Source organism: Myotis lucifugus, unplaced genomic scaffold (assembly GCF_000147115.1).
Source record: "Myotis lucifugus unplaced genomic scaffold, Myoluc2.0 scaffold_76, whole genome shotgun sequence".
Taxonomy (NCBI): Eukaryota; Metazoa; Chordata; class Mammalia; order Chiroptera; family Vespertilionidae; genus Myotis; species Myotis lucifugus.
In genome coordinates this window covers 4,833-26,719 of record NW_005871124.1, presented here as the reverse complement: position 1 = coordinate 26,719, position 21,887 = coordinate 4,833, and the positions used below count along the sequence as shown (strand labels likewise).

At 43.6% G+C, this 21,887-nt stretch overlaps 1 protein-coding gene across 4 annotated transcripts in view; it reads left to right on the top strand.

Annotated features, from left to right (window-relative positions):
• SRPX (sushi repeat containing protein, X-linked) overlaps positions 1-21,631 on the top strand; it is a 77,148-nt gene extending 55,517 nt beyond the window's left edge. Inside the window, exons 6-10 of one of the 4 annotated variants that reach the window (XM_006090553.2) lie at positions 5,024-5,145; positions 6,914-7,093; positions 12,548-12,681; positions 17,752-17,873; positions 21,093-21,631. In XM_006090553.2, coding sequence (XP_006090615.1) covers positions 5,024-5,145; positions 6,914-7,093; positions 12,548-12,681; positions 17,752-17,873; positions 21,093-21,276 — 742 coding nt within the window. In that variant the 3' untranslated portion in view covers positions 21,277-21,631. The remainder of the gene's footprint in view (positions 1-5,023; positions 5,146-6,913; positions 7,094-12,547; positions 12,682-17,751; positions 17,874-21,092) is intronic. The other 3 variants (XM_023755367.1, XM_023755368.1, XM_023755369.1) reach the window with 3 other exon arrangements.
• The last annotated feature ends 256 nt before the right edge of the window (positions 21,632-21,887 follow it).

Below are 21,887 nucleotides of genomic sequence, written 5' to 3'. Positions count from 1 at the left end.
TCCCACCGAGACCCAGCTTTCATTCTCTTGTCTGTCTTTTCTAAGCCTTTCAGTTGTCCCCACTCAGGTTCACACTTGGCTGTGCTGGCACGGCACACTTTATAAAGATATGCCTCCACGCTCCCAGGGTGGGTTCCTGCCTCAAACCCCACCCTTACCGGAAACAGCTCCGGGAAACAACTTGGGGGAGGGCGCAGCCGTTGCCAAGACAACCCCTGCAGGACTGACTTTCTTCCGCTTGGTCTCGGTTCTGGTCGTGATGAACACCACCCAGGGTTTATATATATACTAGAGGCCTGGTGCACAAAAATTTGTGCACTGGGGGGGGGGGCGGGGTCCCTCAGCCCAGCCTGTGCCCTCTCGCAGTCTGGGACCCCTCGGGAGATAACGACCTGCGGGCTTAGGCCTGCTCCTGGGTGGCAGAGGGCAGGCCCAATCCCTAGGTGCAGCCCCTGGTCGGGCTCAGAGCAGGGCTGAATGGGGAGTTGGGGTGCCGCCCCCTGTCATGCATGGAGCAGGGTGGATTGGGAGGTTGCAATGCCACCCTCAGTCACGTTCAGGGTGGGGCAGATTGGGGGGTTGGGGCAACGCCCCCTGTCACACTCAAGGCAGGGTCGATGGGGAGGTTGCGGCACCACCCCCTGTCATGCACAGAGCAGGGCCAATCAGGGGGTTGGGGTGCTGCCCCCTGTCACGCACAGAGCAGGGCCCATCAGGGGGTTGGGCACTGCCCCCTGTCATGCACAGAGCAGGGCCCATCAGGGGGTTGGGGAGCTCCCCCCTGTCACGCACAGAGCAGGGCCCATCAGGGGGTTGGGGCGCCGCCACTGTCACACTCAGGGCAGGGCCGATGGGGAGGTTATGGCTCTACCCCGTCACACACAGAGCAGGGCCCGTGGGGGGGGTGGGGGGGGTTGGGGCGCCACCCTCTATCACCCACAGAGCAGGGCCAATCAGGGGGTTGGGGCGCCGCCACGGTCACACTCCGGGCAGGGCCGATGGGGAGGTTATGGCTCTACCCTGTCACACACAGAGCCGGGCCTGTGTGTGGGGGCGGGGTTGGGGCGCCGCACCCTGTCACACACAGAGCAGGGCCGATCAGGGGGTTGGGATGCCACACCCTGTCACACACAGAGCTGCAGGGCGATCAGGGGGTTTGGGCGCTGCCCTCTGTCACACTGATCCGGTGCCAGGAGGCCTCGCGGCTCCTCTGATCCCGGTGCTGGGAGGCATATTACCCTTTTACTATATAGGATAGAGGCCTGGGGGCCGGCTGGTTTGCCCTGAAGGGTGTCCCGGATCAGGGTGGGGGTCCCCACTGGGGTGCCTGGCCAGCCTGGATGAGGGGATGATGGCTGTTTGCAGCTGGTCACACACCCTTCAGGGTGGGGGTCCTCACTGGGGTGCCTGGCCAGTCTGGGTCAGGGGCTGAGGGTTGCTTTCAGGCTGGCGGTTGTTGACTGAAGCCCCCAACCGCTCCTTTTTTTCTCTTTTTAAAATTTTATTCTGGGCCAGCTTTAGCTCTGGCTCTAGCTCTGAGGCTTCCTGCTGAAAGCAGGTATCTGGTTTGTTTGCGTTCTATAATCGAAACAATGTATAACTCCAGCTCTGAGATCCCGGCCGGCTGAAAGCTGGTTTCTGGGGTTTTGTTTAGCTTCTATATTTGTTAGAATGTTTCAAACTGCCAGCTCAGAGGCCGGCAAGGCAGGCGGGGAACGTTGGAGTCCGCCATCACTGAAGCAAGCAAGCCTCATGTTCGCTTCCAGCTGCCTGGCTGCCGGCCACCATCTTGGCTGACAGTTAATTTGCATAAGGATATGCTGATTAGCCAATGGGAAGGGTAGCGGTCGTACGCTAATTACCATGTTTCTCTTTTATTAGTGTAGATTGATTTCAGAGAGGAAGGAAGAGGGAGAGAGATATAGACACATCCATGATGAGAATAATGGATTACCTGACTCCTGCACGCCCCCTACTGGGGATCGAGCCAACAACCCGGGCATATGCCTTTCATTGGAAATGAACCTGGGACCCTTCAGTCCACAGGCCAACATTCTATCTACTGAGCCAAACCAGCTAGGGCAAAACATTTTATTTTTAATTTATATTTTAAACTTCTAACCACCTTAAACAGTTACAGAAGAGTCTTCTTTAAAAAAGCATAAGGGCCGAAACCGGTTTGGCTCAGTGGATAGAGCGTCGGCCTGCGGACTGAAAGGTCCCAGGTTCGATTCCGGTCAAGGGCATGTACCTGGGTTGCGGGCACATCCCCAGTGGGAGATGTGCAGGAGGCAGCTGATCGATGTTTCTCTCTCATCGATGTTTCTAACTCTCTATCTCTCTCCCTTTCTCTCTGTAAAAAATCAATAAAATATATTTAAAAAAAATAAAATAAAATAAAAAAGCATAAGGGTTTCCTGCCTTCTTTCCCACCTCAACTCCATTCTCCAGGCCAATTGCATTTATAATTTAACATACATCTAAAATGGTTTTTAAAAAAATATATTTCTTTTTAAAAAATATATATTTTTATTTATTTCAGAGAGGAAGGGAGAGGGGGAGAAAGTTAGAAACATCAATGATAGAGAATCATGGATCGGCTACCTCCTGTGTGCCCTGCACTGGGGATGGAGCCCATAACCCAGGCATGTGCCCTTGACTGGGAATTGAACCCTGACCTCCTGGTTCATAGGTCAATGCTCAACCACAGTGCCATGCTGGCCAGGCCCCCACACCTTATGCACGCTACTGTTATACAGTCCCCTAATAAGAGGGAGGGTTCTTGTGTCAAGCTCTGCAATAAGTGCTTCCTGTGAGTTCCCTGATTTATTCCTCATGACTGTTATTTGCACATCACAAAGAAGATATAGTCTCCAAGAGGTTAGCAGTCACTCCTATTTGAAGTACAATTGCTTCCAGGTTTATGTGCAGTTCAGTCATGCTTACTGGAGACTTTAAAGCATCTAAGGCCCAAAGTGACGTGTCTCTCATGGTGGGATTTCTGGAATTTTCCCAAGACCCCTACCTTCATACCTTGTAAACAGCCACCTTAGACAAGGTTCGAAGGTATAAGGTTCTCCCCAGTGGTAACAATGATACTTTCGCATGTCCATTATTAGGAAACATTTTCATCATTCTTAAGAACTATAAAGAGCCCTAGCTGGTTTGGCTCAGTGTATAGAGCACTGGCCTGCAGACTGAAGGGTCAATTCTGGTCAAGGGGACATGCCCAGGTTGCAGGCTCAATCCCCAGTAGGGGGCGTGCAGGAGGCAGCTGATCCACAATTCTCTTTCATCATTGATGTGAGTTTTTTAAAAATATTTTTTAAAATATTTTTTTTCATTTAGAATTGAAGTACAGTATAGTTTCAGGTGCACAACCCAGTGATTAGACATTTATATAACTTACAAAGTGATCATCCCAATAAATCTAGTACCATCTAACATCATACATAGTTATTCTATCTCTCCCTCTCTCTTCCTCTCTGAAATCAATAAAAAATATATTTTAAAAATAAAATAAAATATTAAAATAATAATGATAATAAATGCCTGAGGCTAAGACCAACAGTAGTTAGCATATTGATGCAATATTCAGCAGGGCTGAGAATCAGCATAATATTGCCCTGCTGTTGGCAAATGGCTCAAGGCAATCCCCTAACATGATAATCCTTTCACTGTTTACCAAACTTTACCTTTGATATGCCTGTATGCATTCCTAAAGGGCAAATGTGTATCAAAGTGAATAAAAGCAGACATGACCCAGAAGTCTGGGAGTTTCTCCACTAGAGGGAAGTTTCCACCTGGCCCCCCATGCCTTCTAAATTCATATTTCTTGTCCAGTGTTTTCATTTGTGTGCAGCCTCTTCTTCAGATCCTGAACACTTGCTGCAAATGGATGTGGCAATAATAATACATACCTCATAGGGTTGTTGTGAGGATGAAATAAACTACTATGTGGGAAATGCCTAGAACCATGCCTGACATATATAAGGTTTGTATAAGTACAAAGAACAATATTAGTATACTTATCATTATTAGTAGTATCACCAAGGAATCACCATGAACTTGAACTTTTGCTATGGAAAGGTTTCTACTGGCCCTGATAGAAAAAGAAAGTTCCAGTCTCCTCTGCAGGCCTGTCTGGCGAAGGACTGCTTAGACTATACTCTGAAGACTAAGACCCTGGGTTCTCTGCTTCCTCCATCCTTTGTTCTACCATTCAGTGAGAAAATTAAATATAAACTTTCCAGGAATTGGAGACTTCCATTTTTTTATAATATATTTTATTGATGTTTTACAGAGAGGAAGGGAGAGGGAATAGAGAGTTAGAAACATTTATGAGAGAGAAACATTGATCAGCTGCCTCCTGCACACCCCCTCCTGGGGATGTGCCCGCAACCAAGGTACATGCCCTTGACCGAAATTGAACCTGGGACCCTTCAGTCCGCAGGCTGATGCTCTATCCACTGAGCCACACCGGTTAGGGCTGGAGACTTCCATTTTTTTTGTCTCAAACAGCTCTTCTAAAATAAAGTAAAGCTTAGAAAATTATATTCTTTTTTTTTTGCATCTCAGAGTTTATCTTTAGTCTCATTTTGCACATTATCTTTTTTAAATATATTTTTATTAATTTCAGAAAGGAAGGGAGAGGGAGAGAGAGATAGAAGCATCCGTGATGAGAGAGAATCATGGATTGGCTGCCTCCTGCACGCCCCCTACTGGGGATCAATCCCGCAACCAGGGCATGTGCCCTTTACCAGAATTGAACCCTGGACACCTCAGTGTGCAGGCCGACACTCTATCCATTGAGCCAAACCAGCTAGGGCAAAAATTATATTCTTTATTCCATATTTGTTCTAGTCACACTGGCCTAATGGTTGCCCCTCTGTGTCCTGGCATCCTCTGCTGGGTGCTCAACACATGCCTATCATGATTATATATGATCATTAGGCCCACACTGGTCAAAGGGTTGCTAGGACCATAATGATTATTTTTGCTCTGTTCTTTTCCCCTCTTTAAGTGTTATTCTCAAAGGCCTCCCCCCAGGCTCAAATTTTCCAGAAGGAGACCATAAGATCCAGTATACCGTTTATGACCGAGCGGAGAACAAGGGCACTTGCAAATTTCGAGTTAAAGTAAAAGGTAAGACTATTGCTTATTGGCTTTCCATTCTCTTTACAAGAGCAAAGGGAACCCTCTGTGAGCACCCACTATTATATGGATATTTCCCAGCTTGGATTCACTTTTTTCTTTTTAAAAAATAATTCTTTATTGTTGAAAGTATTACATATGTCTCCTTTTGTTCCCCATTGACCCCCTCCAGCCCACCCCTTCCTCCTGCCCCAGGCCCTCACCACTCCATTGTCTGTGTGCATGGGCCATGCCGTATATGCATACAAGATCTTTGGTTGATTACCTCCCACCCACCCACCCTCCCCTGCCTTCCCTCTGAGATTCCGCACTCTGTTCCATGCTTCCATGTCTCTGAGTCCACTCCATTCATCCATTTATTTTGTTGCTTACATTGGGATTCACTTCTTAATGCCTGAATTTCACAATATAAACCTGGATGAGGTTCAGGGCCACTTACTTTGAAGCATGGTAATGATCCCTCCTTAAGGAAAACTGCTGTTTGAAACTACTGTTTTAGAATTCTCTGCTGTTTTGAAATTCTCTGTTATTTTTAGACTGTAAAATAACTTTGTTTTTTAGCTTAAATAATAGAAGAGATAAACTTAATTGTCTAACCTTGCAAGCAAGCCATCTAACATAAGGGACTGATACGATGATACTGATGCCAGGTATCTATATAGATATGTACCCAAGGTTACTGGTGTCTGTATAGATATGATATGATATGATACTCAAGGTTACAAAGTTGTCTGTATAGATATGACAGGTGTTTGCTAGATATGATATGTACTCAAGGTTACAAGCTATCTGCAAAAATAACTGACACAAGGACCTAAAAAAGATATAAAAAGAGAATGCTTACTCCTTTGGGTGTTCAGAATTTGACAGAGATAATCTGCTCTGAACCTGCTCGCAATAAAGATGACTCCTAACTAATTGGCTGATTAAGGTGTCTTGTCCAGCTCACTGATCTGCAATACAACTTAAGGAGTCTGAGAGAGCCATAAGCTACTCTCACATGATCCCACCTCTGGCTATCCTAGAAACATATTATTTGATAACCTTTCCATCCCCGGGCTTGGGTGACCAGCTACCACCTTCAAGTTCTTCTAGAAGGGAGGTAAGAAGCTCTCTAGATTGAGCCACTGGACCATGTTCTTGGTATCCTTAAAACCTTGGGTCTACCTGGAAAAAATTATTTTTCAAATTTATTTTATGCCTCATGGTTTGGGCAGCTAATTACTAACCACATTTTTTTAATTGGAAAAATATTTATTTAATATTTATTTATTATTTTTTATTGATTTCAGAGAGGAAGGGAGAGGGACAGAGAGAGAAACATCCATGATTAGAGAGAATCATGGATCGGCTGCCTCCTGCACGTCCCCCCACTGGGGATCAAGCCTGCAACCTGAGCATGTGCTCTTGACAAGAATCGAACCCGGGACCCTTCAGTCCATAGGCTAATGCTCTATCCACTGAGCCAAACTGGCTAGGGCTAATTACAAACCATCTTTACTCTGTAGTCTTCTGTTTTCAACCTCTTCATATAAAACACGGGGCTAAACTAGTTGATCTCAATGGTCTTGCTGGCATGAACAATAACCATTGCAAGGCCCACCCCCTGGCCAGATAGCCATGCCTGCCCCCTCACTCATTTCACATGATGATGTAGAAGCCTGATGACAAAGCTGGGGCATCTGAGATTTCACTTCCCCTAGTTACTCTGTGGAGGGGAGCTTAGCATTGAGACCTACTTGGGCTTGTGTTCCTACAGTCAAACGCTGTGGAAAACTCAACGCCCCCGAGAATGGTTACATGAAGTGCTCCAGCGACGGGGATAATTATGGAGCCACCTGCGAGTTCTCCTGCATCGGCGGCTATGAGCTTCAGGGTAGCCCTGCCCGAGTATGTCAGTCTAACCTGGCTTGGTCTGGCACAGAGCCCACATGTGCAGGTACGTGTGCAGCCCTCTCTGTCCCCATCTCTGTCCCCAGCAGCAGAACCTGAAAACCCCTTGCTTCTGGATTCAAGTACAGGGAGGAAGGATTTCATTCTACATGCTTGGAAAGGTTCAATGCCATCCCTCTTTTTTAAAAATATATTTTTATTGATTTCAGAGAGGAAGGGAGAGGAGAGAGAGAGAGAGAGAGAGAAACATCAATGATGAGAGAGAAACATCAATGATGAGAGAGAATCATGGATTGGCTGCCTCCTGCATGACTCCCCTACCAGGAATGGAGGTGGATGTTCAACCACTGAGCCACGCCAGCGCCAGCTGGGCAAATGCATTGTATTTATAAAGCATGCGTTACTTTTCATGTTTTCACTGCTATATCTGAGGTAGGTGGGGAAGATATAAATAAACCAGGTTACAGCCCTGGCCGGTTTGGCTCAGTGGATAGAGCGTCAATCTGCAGACCGAAGGGTCCTGGATTTGATTCTGGTCAAGGGCACTTACCTCAGTTTCAGGCTCCTCCCCTGGCTCAGGCCCTGGTCGGAGTGCATGCAGAAGGCAACCAATCAATGTTTTTCTCTCACATTGATGTTTCTCTCCGTCTTTTCCTCTCTCTTCCACTCTCTGTGAAAATCAATGGGAAAATATCTTTGGGTGAGGATTAAAAAGGAAAGAAAGAAAGAAAGAAAAAGAAAGAAAGAAAGAAAGAAAGAAAGAAAGAAAGAAGAGAGAGAGAGAGAGAGAGAGAGAAGGAAGGAAGGAAGGAAGGAAGGAAGGAAGGAAGGAAGGAAGGAAGGGAAAGAAGAAAGAAAGAAAGAAAGAAAGAAAGAAAGAAAGAAAGAAAGAAAGAAAGAAAGAAAGAAAGAAAAAGAAGAACTTACCTCTTTCCTTTCCCATTTCATGTCCTGAAGTGGAGAGAATAATGACTCTCTCCCACCCCTTTTCCCCATGTCCACAGATAATCCCCAGAACCTGTGAATAGGTTCCCTGACATAGCCAAAGGGTTGTTGCATGTGTCTTTATGTTAGTTAAGGATTTTGAGGTGGGCCGAGTATACTGAATTCTCCAGGGTGGCCCAATGTCATCACTAGGGTTTTTAGAAGAAGGAGGCAGAACTGCTGTCAGAGCCAGAGAACATGATGATGGACACAGCCCGGCTGGTGTGGCTCAGAGGTTGAGTGTCAACCTATGAACCAGGAGGTCACGGTTCGATTCCCAGTCAGGGCATATGCCCGGGTTGTGGGCTCGATCCCCAGTGGGGGGCGGGGAGGGTGCAGGAGGCAGCTGATCCATGATTCTCTTTCATCATGGATGTTTCTATCTCTCCCTGTCCCTTCCTCTCTGAAATCAATACAAATATATATTTAAAAAATCTGGGGGTTGTTCTGCCAACACCTTGACTCCAGGCCAGGGAAACCCATTTCACACTTCTGATGGTCAGGACTGTGTGAGAATAGATTGGTGTGTGTTAAGCCACTGAGTTCCTAGTGATTTGTCATAACAGTAAAAGGAAACTAATATAGCTTAGAGCTCAACCAAGGCCCCAAAGGGGAAAGAATATTACACTTGTAATCTTCTTCAAATATCCATGTTTTTATTGCCCTGCATCTTACAGTTCTACTAGGGCTAATATTTACAAGATTCAAAACAATGTTCTATTCGTGGGCCATTTGTGTAACACAACACCAATGAATAGATTTTCACAAGGATTTAATATACACATGGAGTATAAATTGTTAGAGGAATTCACCAGTTAAATAAAATTGAATAATAAGGAGTTTGGAATAATAAGGTGTTTCCAAAAAATTTTTTTAAGTCATAAATAATGACCAAAACACCAACTTTCATTATATTTTAGATCTTACTGTCCAAGTTCTAAGTGTTTGAAATAATTTTTAGTGTTTCCAAACTTCCTTGTGTTGTGGCAGCAATTCAAATGGCCCAGGAGAACGATCAGTCAGCACTCAGAGGAATCAGGAAAGAAAACCTTTATTATGCAGCGCTGCTAGTCCAGGGGATTCTGATCCAAAGCCTGAACTGCCTATAGGGGAAGGTTTTGAGACTATATATATATATATATATATATATATATATGTAGCCCAGTGCACGAAATTCATGCACATTAAAAGGGAATTAATTAGCAGAAATATTTTAATATTGCTATTTGCCCTTTCTCTATAATAAAAGTGTGAGAGATGAAAGGAAATTAGTAAAATGTATATGAAAATAATATATAAATTTATTAATAAATAAACAGTAACAAAAGGATATAACAGCAACAGAGGCATGATATAAAAAAGACAAAAACATGATATGAAAACAACAAAAACATGATATAAAAACAACAGTGATGCAAACAATGACCGATAAAGTGATTCAACTTATTCTCATATCTCCCTGTACACCACATTAAGAGTAAAAACACTTTCAGAGTGCTTGACTAATTTCCCTTGTGATGAAGTATTTAGAACTTTAACTGTAATGTCACATGCTCTTTAAACTCGAGAGAAAGCAACATATAACTGAGCATGTGAGAAAACGAGTTCAGGTAGGAATATTCCTACCCTGTCTAGAGTTTGTCCTTGTGATTTATTAATAATCATCGCAAATGCTGGCATCACGGGAAACCATCGTCAAATTCATTTAAATGGGAGGCCAGTGTCAGATGAGGACAAATCAATTCTTGGAATCAGAACAATCTCTCCCTCTGCAGATCCTGTTAATACTTCAGCTTCGATAATGTTAGGTCATAATCTTTTGATAATAAATCTGGTACTATTACAAAGACCCCATGTACTATTAAGATTTCTCAATAGCATGATGATTGCACCCACTTTCAATTTTAATTTATGACACAGCATTCCCGAAGGAGTAATACTATTAAGAAATTCGATGGGGAAATTTTCCTTTTCAGCATCATCTGTGGAATCAATGGAATCATCACTCAAATATGTGTGAAACTCTCCATCGAGTATATCCAAATTTTCTTCATTTAATTTTTGAACATGCTCATTTTTTGGACAAAGAATTGCATGTTTAGATATATTTTTAATATTATCTATAGATATACTATTTCCAAAGGTAGCTTCAATAATAGATCCATTACAAATCATTTCACAGAGGATTTCAATAATATCCATTCCTAAATGAAAACTGCTATCAAGTTTGCCATCTCCAAGTTTTACTAACTATTCACTATAAGCAGAGTCCTCTGATCTCATATTTGTTTTAAGAGATAACTTTCTGAAACATCCCCAAACATTACAGTACTTTAAACTCGTTTGTACTATGGCCGATCCCATAGCATGTGGTACAATACTGAGACATTGTAGAAAATCCCATCCAAGAAGGAGAACTTTCCCACCAAATACAACATTCAAATTCATAATTTCTCTTAGTAATCTGTCTATAGCGTTTATAGCATGATTGGATGCCATGATGCATTCATCAATAATGAGTAGTTGGGCCTTTTTAATAGTTTTAGCAACTTCACTGTTTATATCAAGTCTAGAAATTGAAGTTTCATTTAATGGAATTGGTTATTTATATTGGGAATGAAAGGTTCTTCCACTGAGAAGTAAATTTGCAGCAATTCCTGTAACCCAGTGGTTCTCAACCTTCTGGCCCTTTAAATACAGTTCCTCATGTTGTGACCCAACCACAAAATTATTTTCGTTGCTACTTCATAACTGTAATGTTGCTACTGTTATGAATCGTAATGTAAATATCTGATATGCAGGATGGTCTTAGGCGACCCCTGTGAAAGGGTCGTTCGACCGCCAAAGGGGTCACGACCCACAGGTTGAGAACCACTGCTGTAGATGCTGTGGATAAAACAGTACCACCACAACCTCTAATACAGTGTATTAAAACTTTATTGTGGGCAGCCACTACAGTGTTTTGGACAGGTTCAAGCCTTGGACTGATGAGAGGGCACAGTCCTCTCATTGCCATGTGCAAGTCCCAGCTTGGAGGGCAGGGCCCTCCCAGCACAATTATAGCCAACAGCTGTAGTTGTAAGCTTGAACTTATGGTCCAAACACATGGCCCCACATGCCTGAGTGATGTAGGCTTGATAGAGTTCAGATGCATGTAGTTGAGTAGGATTGAAACCCAGGAGAATGTTGTAAACATCTTGGTCACGCCCTTACTTTGCCTCATGGCATCTGCTATAAAATAAAGACAAGGCTGTGGGCGTGGTTGCTGTCTCTCAGAGAAGCAGAGTCCCACCGAGACCCAGCTTTCATTCTCTTGTCTGTCTTTTCTAAGCCTTTCAGTTGCCCCCACTCAGGTTCACCCTTGGCCGTGCTGATGCGGCACACTTGATAAAGATATGCCTCCACGCTCTGAGGGTGGGTTCCTACCTCAAACCTCGCCCTTACTGGAAACAGCTCTGGGAAACAGCTTGGGGGAGGGCGCAGCCGTTGCCAAGACAACCCCTGCAGGACTGACTTCCTTCCGGTTGGTCATGCCTCAGGTCGTGATGTTGCACCCAAGGTTTTTATATATGTATATATATATTTTTGCGGCAGGCCCCTCGGGGTTGGCTTTGTAGTCAGAATGGGGCTTGTAAGATTACTGTTTAACTAGATACTGAACTAGGCTGTAAGCCCCCAAAGTTGCCTCCCTATTTTCTTTCTCACTTGAAATACATTTTCTTCATGGCAGAAAGTAACTCTCATGTACTTTTTGGTAAATTATAACTAGAAATAATTCTAGTTTACTTGTAAGTCTTGATAAAACTATCTAAATAAGGTAAGTAAACTTTATACAAAACTCAAAAAAAAGAGGAAACTAATATACTTCCCTACTCTTGAGAGTGGCTTCTTGAGACCACCCGGTGAATAACTGCTTGCAACTGAATCTTTATCTCAGGGCCCATCTCTTACACATATGGTTCTGTGTGTCATCATAGGCTAGGTGGAGCCAGAACGAATAGACCATTTTTTTCTCTCTCTTTTTTTTAAGTTGTGACAGGCTCAAGGACACTAAGATTCTCTGAAAAGGAAGTCAAGACTTAGGGTGGTGAACACACAATACAACATATAGAAGATGTAGTATAGAATTGTACACCTGAAACCTATGTCATTCTATTAACCAATGTCACCCCAGTAAATTCAATAAAAATGTTTTTAAAAAAAGGAAATCAAGTTGTTTCTCCTGCTTTTTATTTAGACAGAGTCTAAATCTAATGAGGTGAAAGCTACTGGGTCTCACCTCTGGATGAGCAATCTGGGGAGTCCTATAAAATTTATTCATTTATTATTTTTAAAATAATTCCTTACTGTTGAAAGTATTACATATGTCCTCCTTTTCCCCCATTGACCCTCTCCAGCCTCCCTCCTTCCCCCCGCAGGCCCTCACCACCCCATTGTCTGTGACTATGGGCCATGAATATATGCATACAAGAATAAGTAGACCATGTCCCACTGATCTGGCCTTTTCTAATCACAGCTATGAATATCAATGTGGGCGTCAGAACAGCTGCAGCACTTCTGGATCAGTTTTATGAGAAAAGGAGAATCCTCATTGTGTCTACGCCCACAGCCCGAAACCTGCTCTACAGGCTGCAGCTGGGAATGCTACAGGTGAGTTCCTGGGGCAAAGACAAGGAAGGGACCTCTAATAGGAAGGAAAGAACCAGTTATTTACTTAAAAATAGAGGCCAGCAAGATATTTAGCTCTAACAGGAAGAGAAGGAAAGGAAAGAGCAAGAATTTTTTAAAAAAATGTGCCCCAGCTTTATCTTATCTAATAAAGAGGTAATATGCAAATTAACTATCACTCCAACACACAAGATGGCCGCCCCCATGTGGACACAAGATGACCACCACAAGATGGCTGGCAGGGGAGGGCAGTTGGGGGGGGGGGAACCAGGCCTGCAGCGTAGGGCAATTGGGGGCAACCAGGCCAACAAGAGAGGGGAGTTGGGGGGTGCAGGCCTGCAGGGGAGAACAGTTAGGGCTGACCAGGCTGGCAGGGGAGGGCAGTTAAGGGCAATCAGGCCAGCAGGGGAGCAGTTAGGCATTGATCAGGCTGGCAGGGGAGTGGTTAGGGGGTGATTAGGCTGGCAGACAGGCAAGCAGTTGGGAGCCAGCAGTCCTGGATTGTTAGAGGGATGTCCGACTGCCTATTTAGGCCTGATTTCAGTTGGACATCCCTTGAGGGGTCCAAGAATGGAGAGGGTACAGGCTGGGCTGAGGGACACATTCCCCCCCCCCCCAAGTGCACGAATTTTGTGCACTGGGCCTCTAGTTGAGATATAATTGACATTGTGTAAGTTTAAAGTGTACAATGTCTTGATTTGATACATTTGTATATTACAAAATGATTTACCACCACACGTTAGCTAACATCTTCATCACGTCACATAACTGCCATTTTTTTTTGTGATGGTAAGAATATTTAAGACCTACTCTCTTAGCAACTTTGAAATACATTGAACAGTTCTATTAATTAAAATGACCATGCTGTACATTAGATCCCCATAAGTTATTCATTTTAAAACTGGAAGTTTGTGACCAACATCTCCCCATTTCCCCTATACCCCTGCCCCTGGTACCCACCATTCCAGTCTATGTTTCTATGAATTTGACTTTTATAGGTTCCATATATAAATGAGATCATATAGTATAAAAAAAAGTAAAGGCCAGTTTCAATGCTTAATCCGTTTACCTTGAGCTTCAGGCACTGGTACATTAGAGTTATCACTATTCCTTTCTGGTTCTGGAACATCACCTGATTAACATGGACTCCTTCCCAGCACAAACCCGATCATTTTTCCAATGAATAAAATTAGTTTGTCTTCACTAATGAGCCTCACTGACATGCTGTCTAGGCCCAGCCAAAAAACAATTGTCTTTGCTGAACCTGTCCAGGATATGCCCAAAAGTTTGGCTCAAGGGATAAGGGGAGTCCAGGAGCCCTCAGGCCCCAGATTCTACCCCCCCCCACCTTTCACCTGGGAGCTCACTGGAAATGCAAATTCTCAAGCCCCATTCCAGACCTACTGGATAAGGATCTACATTTTCATTCAATCAGGTGATTCCTAAGCACCTGGAAATTTGAGGAACACTTTTGTAGGAAATGTGCCCTTCCCAGCTGTGCAAATTTTTTAACTACTAAATGAGTCAAACAGTGTCTTTAAAAAACAACAACTAGGGCTTGTGCTTAGTCGGGGGAGCAGCCAAGGAGAAGTCAATGGGGGGGGGGGAGAATGAGAAAAGGAGACATATGTAATACTTTAAACAATAAAAAATTTAAATAAAAAAATAAAACAACAACAACTAGCCAGTTTGGCTCAGCGGATAGAGCATCGGCCTGTGGACAGAAGGGTCCTGCGTTCGATTCCAGTCAAGGGCACATACCTTGGTTGCAGGCTCCTCCCCGGTCCAGGCCCTGGTTGGGGCATGTGCAGGAGGTAACCAATCGATGTGTTTCTTTCACATCATGTTTCTCTCTGTCTTTCCCTCTCTCTTTCACTCTCCCAAAAAAATCAATGGAAAAATATCCTCAGGTGAGGATTAACAAACAAACAAACAAACAAGTAGATACTGAAAGGATCGAGTTGGAAGTAGCTTGATTTTGTCTTTAAGCTTCTTTGCAATAGGAGTAGCTAATTTGACTGAATGCTAAAGAGAGAGGATGTGCACTGGGGCATGGACACAGTGCTGTACATTATTGTTTTTAGGAATATTTCATTTATTACAGTGAATATAACTATGTGTTTACAATAATCTTGATTTCATCAAAAGCTACAATTTTACTTCTCAGTTCAGCATTAATTCAATGACTCTGAAATCTTCATTCTCCTCGTGTACTTGAAGGAATTCCCATAAACTTGGAACAACTATACAAAATTTTTCAGGTTTTCCTGGCTGGCGTGGCTCAGTGGTTGAACAACCCATGAACCAGGAGGTCATAGTTTGATTCCCAGTCAGGGCACATGCCCAGGTTGCAGGCTTTATCCTCAATGGGGGTGTGCACGAGGCAGCCGATCTATGATTTATGATTCTCTGTCATCATTGATGCTTCTATCTCTCTCTCTCCTTCTGTCTTACTCTCTGAAATCAATCCTCCTATATAATAAAAGGCTAATATGCAAATTGTCCCCTCAAGAGTTCAACCGTGAGTTTGATCGCTCGCTATGACGTGTGCGGGCCACCAGGGGGCAGTGTGGAACATGGCAGGTGACCAGTGGTGGAGCAAGGGAAGGAGGAGGCGGGGAGGTGGGGAACCTGATTGGCCCTGATCAGCGGCTAGGCCTAGGAACCCTACCCATGCATGAATTTTGTGCACTGGGCCTCTAGTAAAAAAAAAAAATATTTAAATCTTTTTCTCAGGTTCCTTAAATAGGAACCCAATTCATGCTGTCTTTAGCCCCAATCCTGACACTTACCTCCATCCTCATATTCCCTTGTCCCAATTATGGGACTTGCTGTTCAGGTAACACAAGCTCACACCACTGCAGTATGTGAGAAATTGGCCTTCCAGTCTATATTCCATGATCATATGTTTCCTGACCTCTTCCGTTCTATAGAAAAACTAGAGGCCTGTTGCACGAAGAGATTTGTGCAATAGGCCTTCCTTTCCCCTGGCTGCTGGCACCGGTTTTACTCTGGCACCTGGCACCTAGGCCTTTGCTCTGGCCGTGCTCCAGTCGGAGCCGGCTCCATGAGGCTTTCGCTGCTCCACTGGCCCCGGGGCCGTGAGGCTTTCACTGCTCAGGCCCCCCGGCCGTCAGTCTTCGCTCCACCTCTTGGAGCCTACGTATGCAAATTAACCGCCATCTTTGATAGGTTAATTTGCATACTCTCCTGATTGGCTGGTTAGCATAGCGAAGGTATGGTCAATTTAAATGTTTGTCTATTATTAGGTAAGATGATTAAGCCAAAACAACTTCCTTTTCCTCTATGTGGGAAAACTATGACTTTTGTAGGTAAAACTTTATTGGGACACAGCCACACACATTCATCTGTGCATTGTCTGTTGCTGTCTGTGCACCACTGTGGCACAATGGATTAGGACAGAAGCCATCTGTCTCTGCAGAACCTAATATATTGGCTCCCTGGACCTTTGTGGGAAAGGTCTGCTGACCCCTGCCCTAGTCTAGTCCATTACTTTGGGGACCAGCAAAATTACCAATCAACAGGTTGGATTAAATATTTGGCATCTAGGTGTTTATGTGTGACCTCCCACCACTCAATATATTTATATTTCTTTTTTAATATACTTTTATTGGTTTCAGAGAGGAAGGGAGAGGGAGAGAGAGATAGAAATATCCATGAGGAGAAAGAATCATTGATTGGCTGCCTCCTGCATGCCCCCTACTGGGAATGGAGCCCACAACCTGGGCATGTGTCCTTGACAGGAATCAAACCCGGGACCCTTCAGTCCACAGGCTGACACTCTATCCACTGAGCCAAACCAGCTAGGGCTATATTTGTATTTAAACCAGAGCCTTCAAGGGAAGGTTTGATCAACTTACATGTTTCAGTTAGAATAATAAAAAAGTATATTTTTATCTTTCTTAAGTGTTTTTTTGTTTGTTTGTTTTACCAATTCTGTCATCCAATATAGGGTTGTTTCAGTGGAATTGTCATTTAAAAAATGGTGTTCTGCATTAGCCAGTTTTGCTCAGTGAATAGTCAGCCTGTGGATTGAAGGGTCCTGGGTTCGATTCCTGTCAAGAGCACATGCCCGGATTTTTGCCTCGATCCCCAGTGGGGTGACGTGAAAGAAACAGCTGATCCATGATTCTCTCCCATCATGGATATTTCTATCTCTAGATCCTTCTCCCTTCCTCTCAGAAATCAATAAAAAAATTTTTAATGGTGTTCTAATAATTCAGGAGGTTCATATTCCCCCCCCCCATTATGTACGTTGTGTTCCCCATGGCCATTGCTGCTACTGATGAGAGACCTCCTGGCACAGGACTGAATGAGCCATGTTCCTGTGCCTCTTGCCAAGGGCCAGCTCAGAGAACTGAAACATTTTATCCTTGTTTCCCTGGCATGCTGGGTTGTGGGGACTCAGCAAGGGGTGCATAGGGTGGAAACAAGGTCAGGTAGAGGGACTCTGGAAAACATTTTCTCTTTGCAAAGACAAATTTAGAATCCTCTGGAGGTATTCTTGGACACTTTCTAGGAAATTTGGCTCCTGTAAAATCTTACCTCATCTGGAAAGACGGAGACTGCTATTTTGCTTAGGTTTTCAAAATTCCATTGGCAAGGCCATTCTGAATGATTCCTCTAGAAACTGTTAAGGTTTTCCAGCCACTGGTTTCACCCCAGTTTTCAATTGTTTTCAGGACACTGTGGAGTGGGCAAATAAACCTCCAAAAACTTCTCTAGCTAATGTGGCTCAGTGGATAGAGTGTTGTCCTGCGGACTAAAGGGTCCCAGGTTCAATTCCAGTTAAGGGCACATGCCTGGTTTGTGGGCTCGATCCCCAGTAGGGGCCGTGTAGTAGGAGCCGGTCCATGATTCTCTGTCATCATTAATGTTTCTCTCTCCCTCTCCCTTCCTCTCTGAAATCAATAAAAATATATTTAAAAGAAAAAGCCAGACCAATTCTGTTTCCTTTAATCTATGATTTGACATGGAAGTCTCTTTCTTCAGCCATGCTCACACCTCCCCTACTTGTTTTTTCTTTTCCAGCAAGCACAGTGCAGCCTGGATCTTCGACATATCACTGTGGTAGAGCTGGTAGGCGTGTTCCCGGCCCTCATTGGCAGGATAGGAGCGAAAATTATGCCTCCAGCCCTAGCTCTGCAGCTCAGGTAGGGGGATGTCCTGTTCTGAAATGTTCTCCCTACAAATGTACATTTTTCTGATCGGGTTCCCTGGTTTCTTACTATTCAGTCTTGATTCCAGGTAACCTTCATTGTGTAATTGCTTTTTTCTCTTCTTTCACCCTCCAAACAAGTGTTTTTGCTTTGTCTTTGTTCTTTTTTCCCCACTTGGTGGGAGTAGGATGGGTAGAGGAGAGCCTGCCCAAAAGATTTCTCCCTCCCCGCCCCCCTGCCCCACCAAAAAACTAGATACTTCTCTTCTTAAAGATGTGTGAAAATTTTTTTTTATTTTAAATCCAGATGGCAGTATGTATTCTATCTCACAAACAATTTCTAAACTAAAAAAACAAAATCTGGAAAAGAGATTGAGCAGGCTCATTTTTTCACTGGGCTCAGCTTATGCATTGCTTTCTTCTTCTTCTTCTTCTTCTTTTCTTCTTCTTCTTCTTCTTCTTCTTCTTCTTCTTCTTCTTCTTCTTCTTCCTTCTTCTTCTTCTTCTTTTCTAGGATACTTTTCAATTGATTTTTATGGAAAGTGGAAGAGGGGGAAAGAGAGAGAAACATCAGTGTGAGAGAAACTCATCAATTGGTTGCTTCCCGCATGAGCTCAGACTACGGGCCCAGGATGGGGAGGAGACTAACCAAGATACATACCCTTTACCGGAATCAAATCCAGGACCCTTTCATCCATAGGCCCAACACCCTATCCACTGGGCCAAACTGGGTAGGGCTACATTGTTTGCTTTCTTTGGCTTTCTTCATCTAAACATGTTTGTATTGATATAAAGATCATATTTTCTTGCAGTTTTAATTCTAGTGAAGTAGAGTCCAAAAACAATTGGACTTTTGAAACTGCTTCAAAATTTTTTGGGAATCATTTGAGGTACAAATTATAATGAACCAAATTCAATCCCCTCTGATTGTGCTATCTTGTACTGGCTACAGAACGGACCAGAATTTCAAAGTTTAGAAATGTACTTCAATCAGCTTCACCTAGTCCAGGCTTTTTCAACCTTGCACTATTTTTTAAAAATATATTTTATTGATTTTTTATAGAGAGGAAGGGAGAGGGATAGAGAGTTAGGAACATCGATGAGAGAGAAACATCGATCAGCTGCCTCCTGCACACCCCCTACTGGTGATGTGCCTGCAACCAAGATACATGCCCTTGACTGTAATCGAACCTGGGACCCTTGAGTCCTCAGGCTGATGCTCTGTCCATTGAGCGAAACCAGTTAGGGCTCAACCTTGCACTATTGCCATTTGGCTCTGGATAGTCATTTTTGGCAGGTGTCCTGTGCATTAGAGATGTTAAGCAGCATCCTTGGCCTATACCCCATTATGACAACCAAAAATATGTCCAGACATAGCCAAATGTCCCCTGTTGATAACCACTGACCTAGATCTAGTGCCTATGTGGTTGTGCAAACCTAATAAGCAAAGTTGGATTGACTCCAACTTAATGCAAAATATCTGTTAGGTTTGTTGTACATGACTTGTAGCAACAATTGGTACATGGCACCATTGCAGGCCTACTGACTTCTTGCCCATTATAATCTAAAGCCATTTGGAGTGCTATTCAACCTTCTATGGGCATGTCTGTCATCTGCGGATCTTGCTAATAATGCAGATTCTACCTAATTCAGTAGGCTTGGGTGGGGAGTGTGGGATTGTCCATTTCTTTCTTTCTTTTTTTTTTCTTCAAAACAAAGCTAACCATTTATTAAATTATTATAATGCTTCCAGCACAGTCTTCATCATTTTACACACTCCATTTCATTTAATCCTTACAACAGACCTAGGAAAGGAGGTAGTATTATCTGATTTCGAGATTCAGGCTTAGAGGCTAAGGTGTTTAAAACCATAATTCAACCCTTCTGTCCACACCAGCAAATAATGCCCCCCATTCCCCAAAAATGGGGTGAGGGAGGAATTCCCACATACGATACTGGTGAAGGACTTGTCTCCATTTCTATGAAAATGCTTTTTAAAAAGTTATTGTTTGCATAGAGCAGATTCTTGATAAATACTATTTTGGGCCACAAAAACAACCATCAGGATTCAAACTAGGGTCTTTCAGATGCTCTTACATGTCTGCTTATATTACTTTATAAACATCACTTCAGGAAATAATTTTTAAAATAATTCTTTACTTTTGAAAGTATTACATATATCCTCTTTTTCCCCCCATTGACCCCCTCCAGCCTGCCCCATCTCACTGCCCCATTGTCTGTGTCCATGGGTTATGCATATATGCATACAAGGTTGTTGGTTGATTACCTCCCACCCACCCACCCTTCCCCACCTTCCCTCTGAGATTGGGGTTCTCCATTTCTAACAAGATTCCATGTAATGGACCACACTTTTTGTAGCAAGGGTCTCAAGGCTGATTCAGTCTTTTGTGGTATGAAGCTTTTCTGTGCACACAGTATGACTATAGGGCTCTGGTTGATGCACCAAAACCCTTGGGAGTCAGGTTTGACATATCCTTCTCTCTCTCTCTCTCTCTCTCTCTTTTTTTTTTTGTTGAAATATATTTTTACTAGTGGCCCGGTGCACAAAATTCATGTACATTAAAAGGGAATTAATTAGAGGTGGTGGGGACTCAAGCCTCAAGTCCCAGGCCCATTGCCAGGGGCAGGGGCATGAGCCTCATGTCTCTGGGCCAGCTCAGGGGGTAGGGATGCAGCCTGCTGATCAGTTGCTAGGTGACAGCGTCCTGACCAGTTTGCATATTATCTTATTATTAGCTAGATTGATTTCAGAGAGGAAGGGAGAGGGAGAGATAGAAACATCAACGATGAGAAAGAATCATGGATTGGCTGCCTCCTGCGTGCTGCACAGTAGGGATCAAGCCTGCAACCTGGCCATGTGCACTTGACCAGAATTGAACCTGGGACCCGTCAGTCCACAGGCCAACAGTCTCATCAAACTGGCTATGGCTTGACATATTCTTCTCTTAAAAAAAAAGAAATTTTTTTATTGATTTCAGAGAGGAAGGGAAAGGGAGAGATAGAAACATCAATGAGGAGACGGAATCATGGATTGGCTGCCTCCTGCACGCCCCCTACTGGGGATTGATCACACAACCAGGGCATGTGCCCTGACCAGGAATCAAACCTGGGACCTGTCAGTCTGAAGACCTACACTCTATCCACTGAAACTAATGGCTAGGGCTTGACATATTCTTTTCTTTTTCTGCCCTAGGCTGTTGCTACGAATCCCGCTCTACTCCTTCAGCATGGTGCTGGTTGATAAGCATGGCATGGACAAGGAGCGTTATGTCTCCCTGGTGACCCCTGTGGCCCTCTTCAACCTGATTGACACATTCCCACTGAGGAAAGAGGAGATGGCCCTGCAAGCGGAAATGGGCCAGACGTGCAACACCTAATGTGATGGTTCCTTTCTGTGTAGTCCCTCTTCTTTTTCTACATAGTGCTAATCACCCAGAAAGTCTTTAAACATATCCTTGATGTACAGATTTTTATTTGTAATTTTAAAATTCTATTTTATTACGACCTTTTTTGCATTTAAAAATTAACACAATGCTTTCTGTACTTTGACATTTTCCAAAAAAAGATAAGACTATATTTACTATTTCCAACTTTCTTTACTCCATGATGGGCTGGTTAATTTTAGAAAGCACAATCGTACACATGCTTTTAATATGTTATTCAGTGTGACTGGTAACTTTTCTTTCATCATTTTTATGTAAAATTTTTACTAATAAAATATTTTGGAGCAAATTTGTTAAAACTCATTTTATTTTTCAAGTGCACCAGCCATACTTAGTGTGGTCAATGGTTTTAGGCCTGAAAGTTTGCCAGGCCACTTTGCAGCTGAATGGCCCCCTTGCTCTTCAGCAAGAACCAGATTTCTAAAGAGAGGCCTCTCTAACTGGAGGGATGGAAAGGAAGAAAGCAGACAAAGAGAGCAAAGGAATGCCTTTCCTGCTGTCTGCCCCAGGATTTCAGCAAGAGATCTGCTCATTGACCTCTGAGA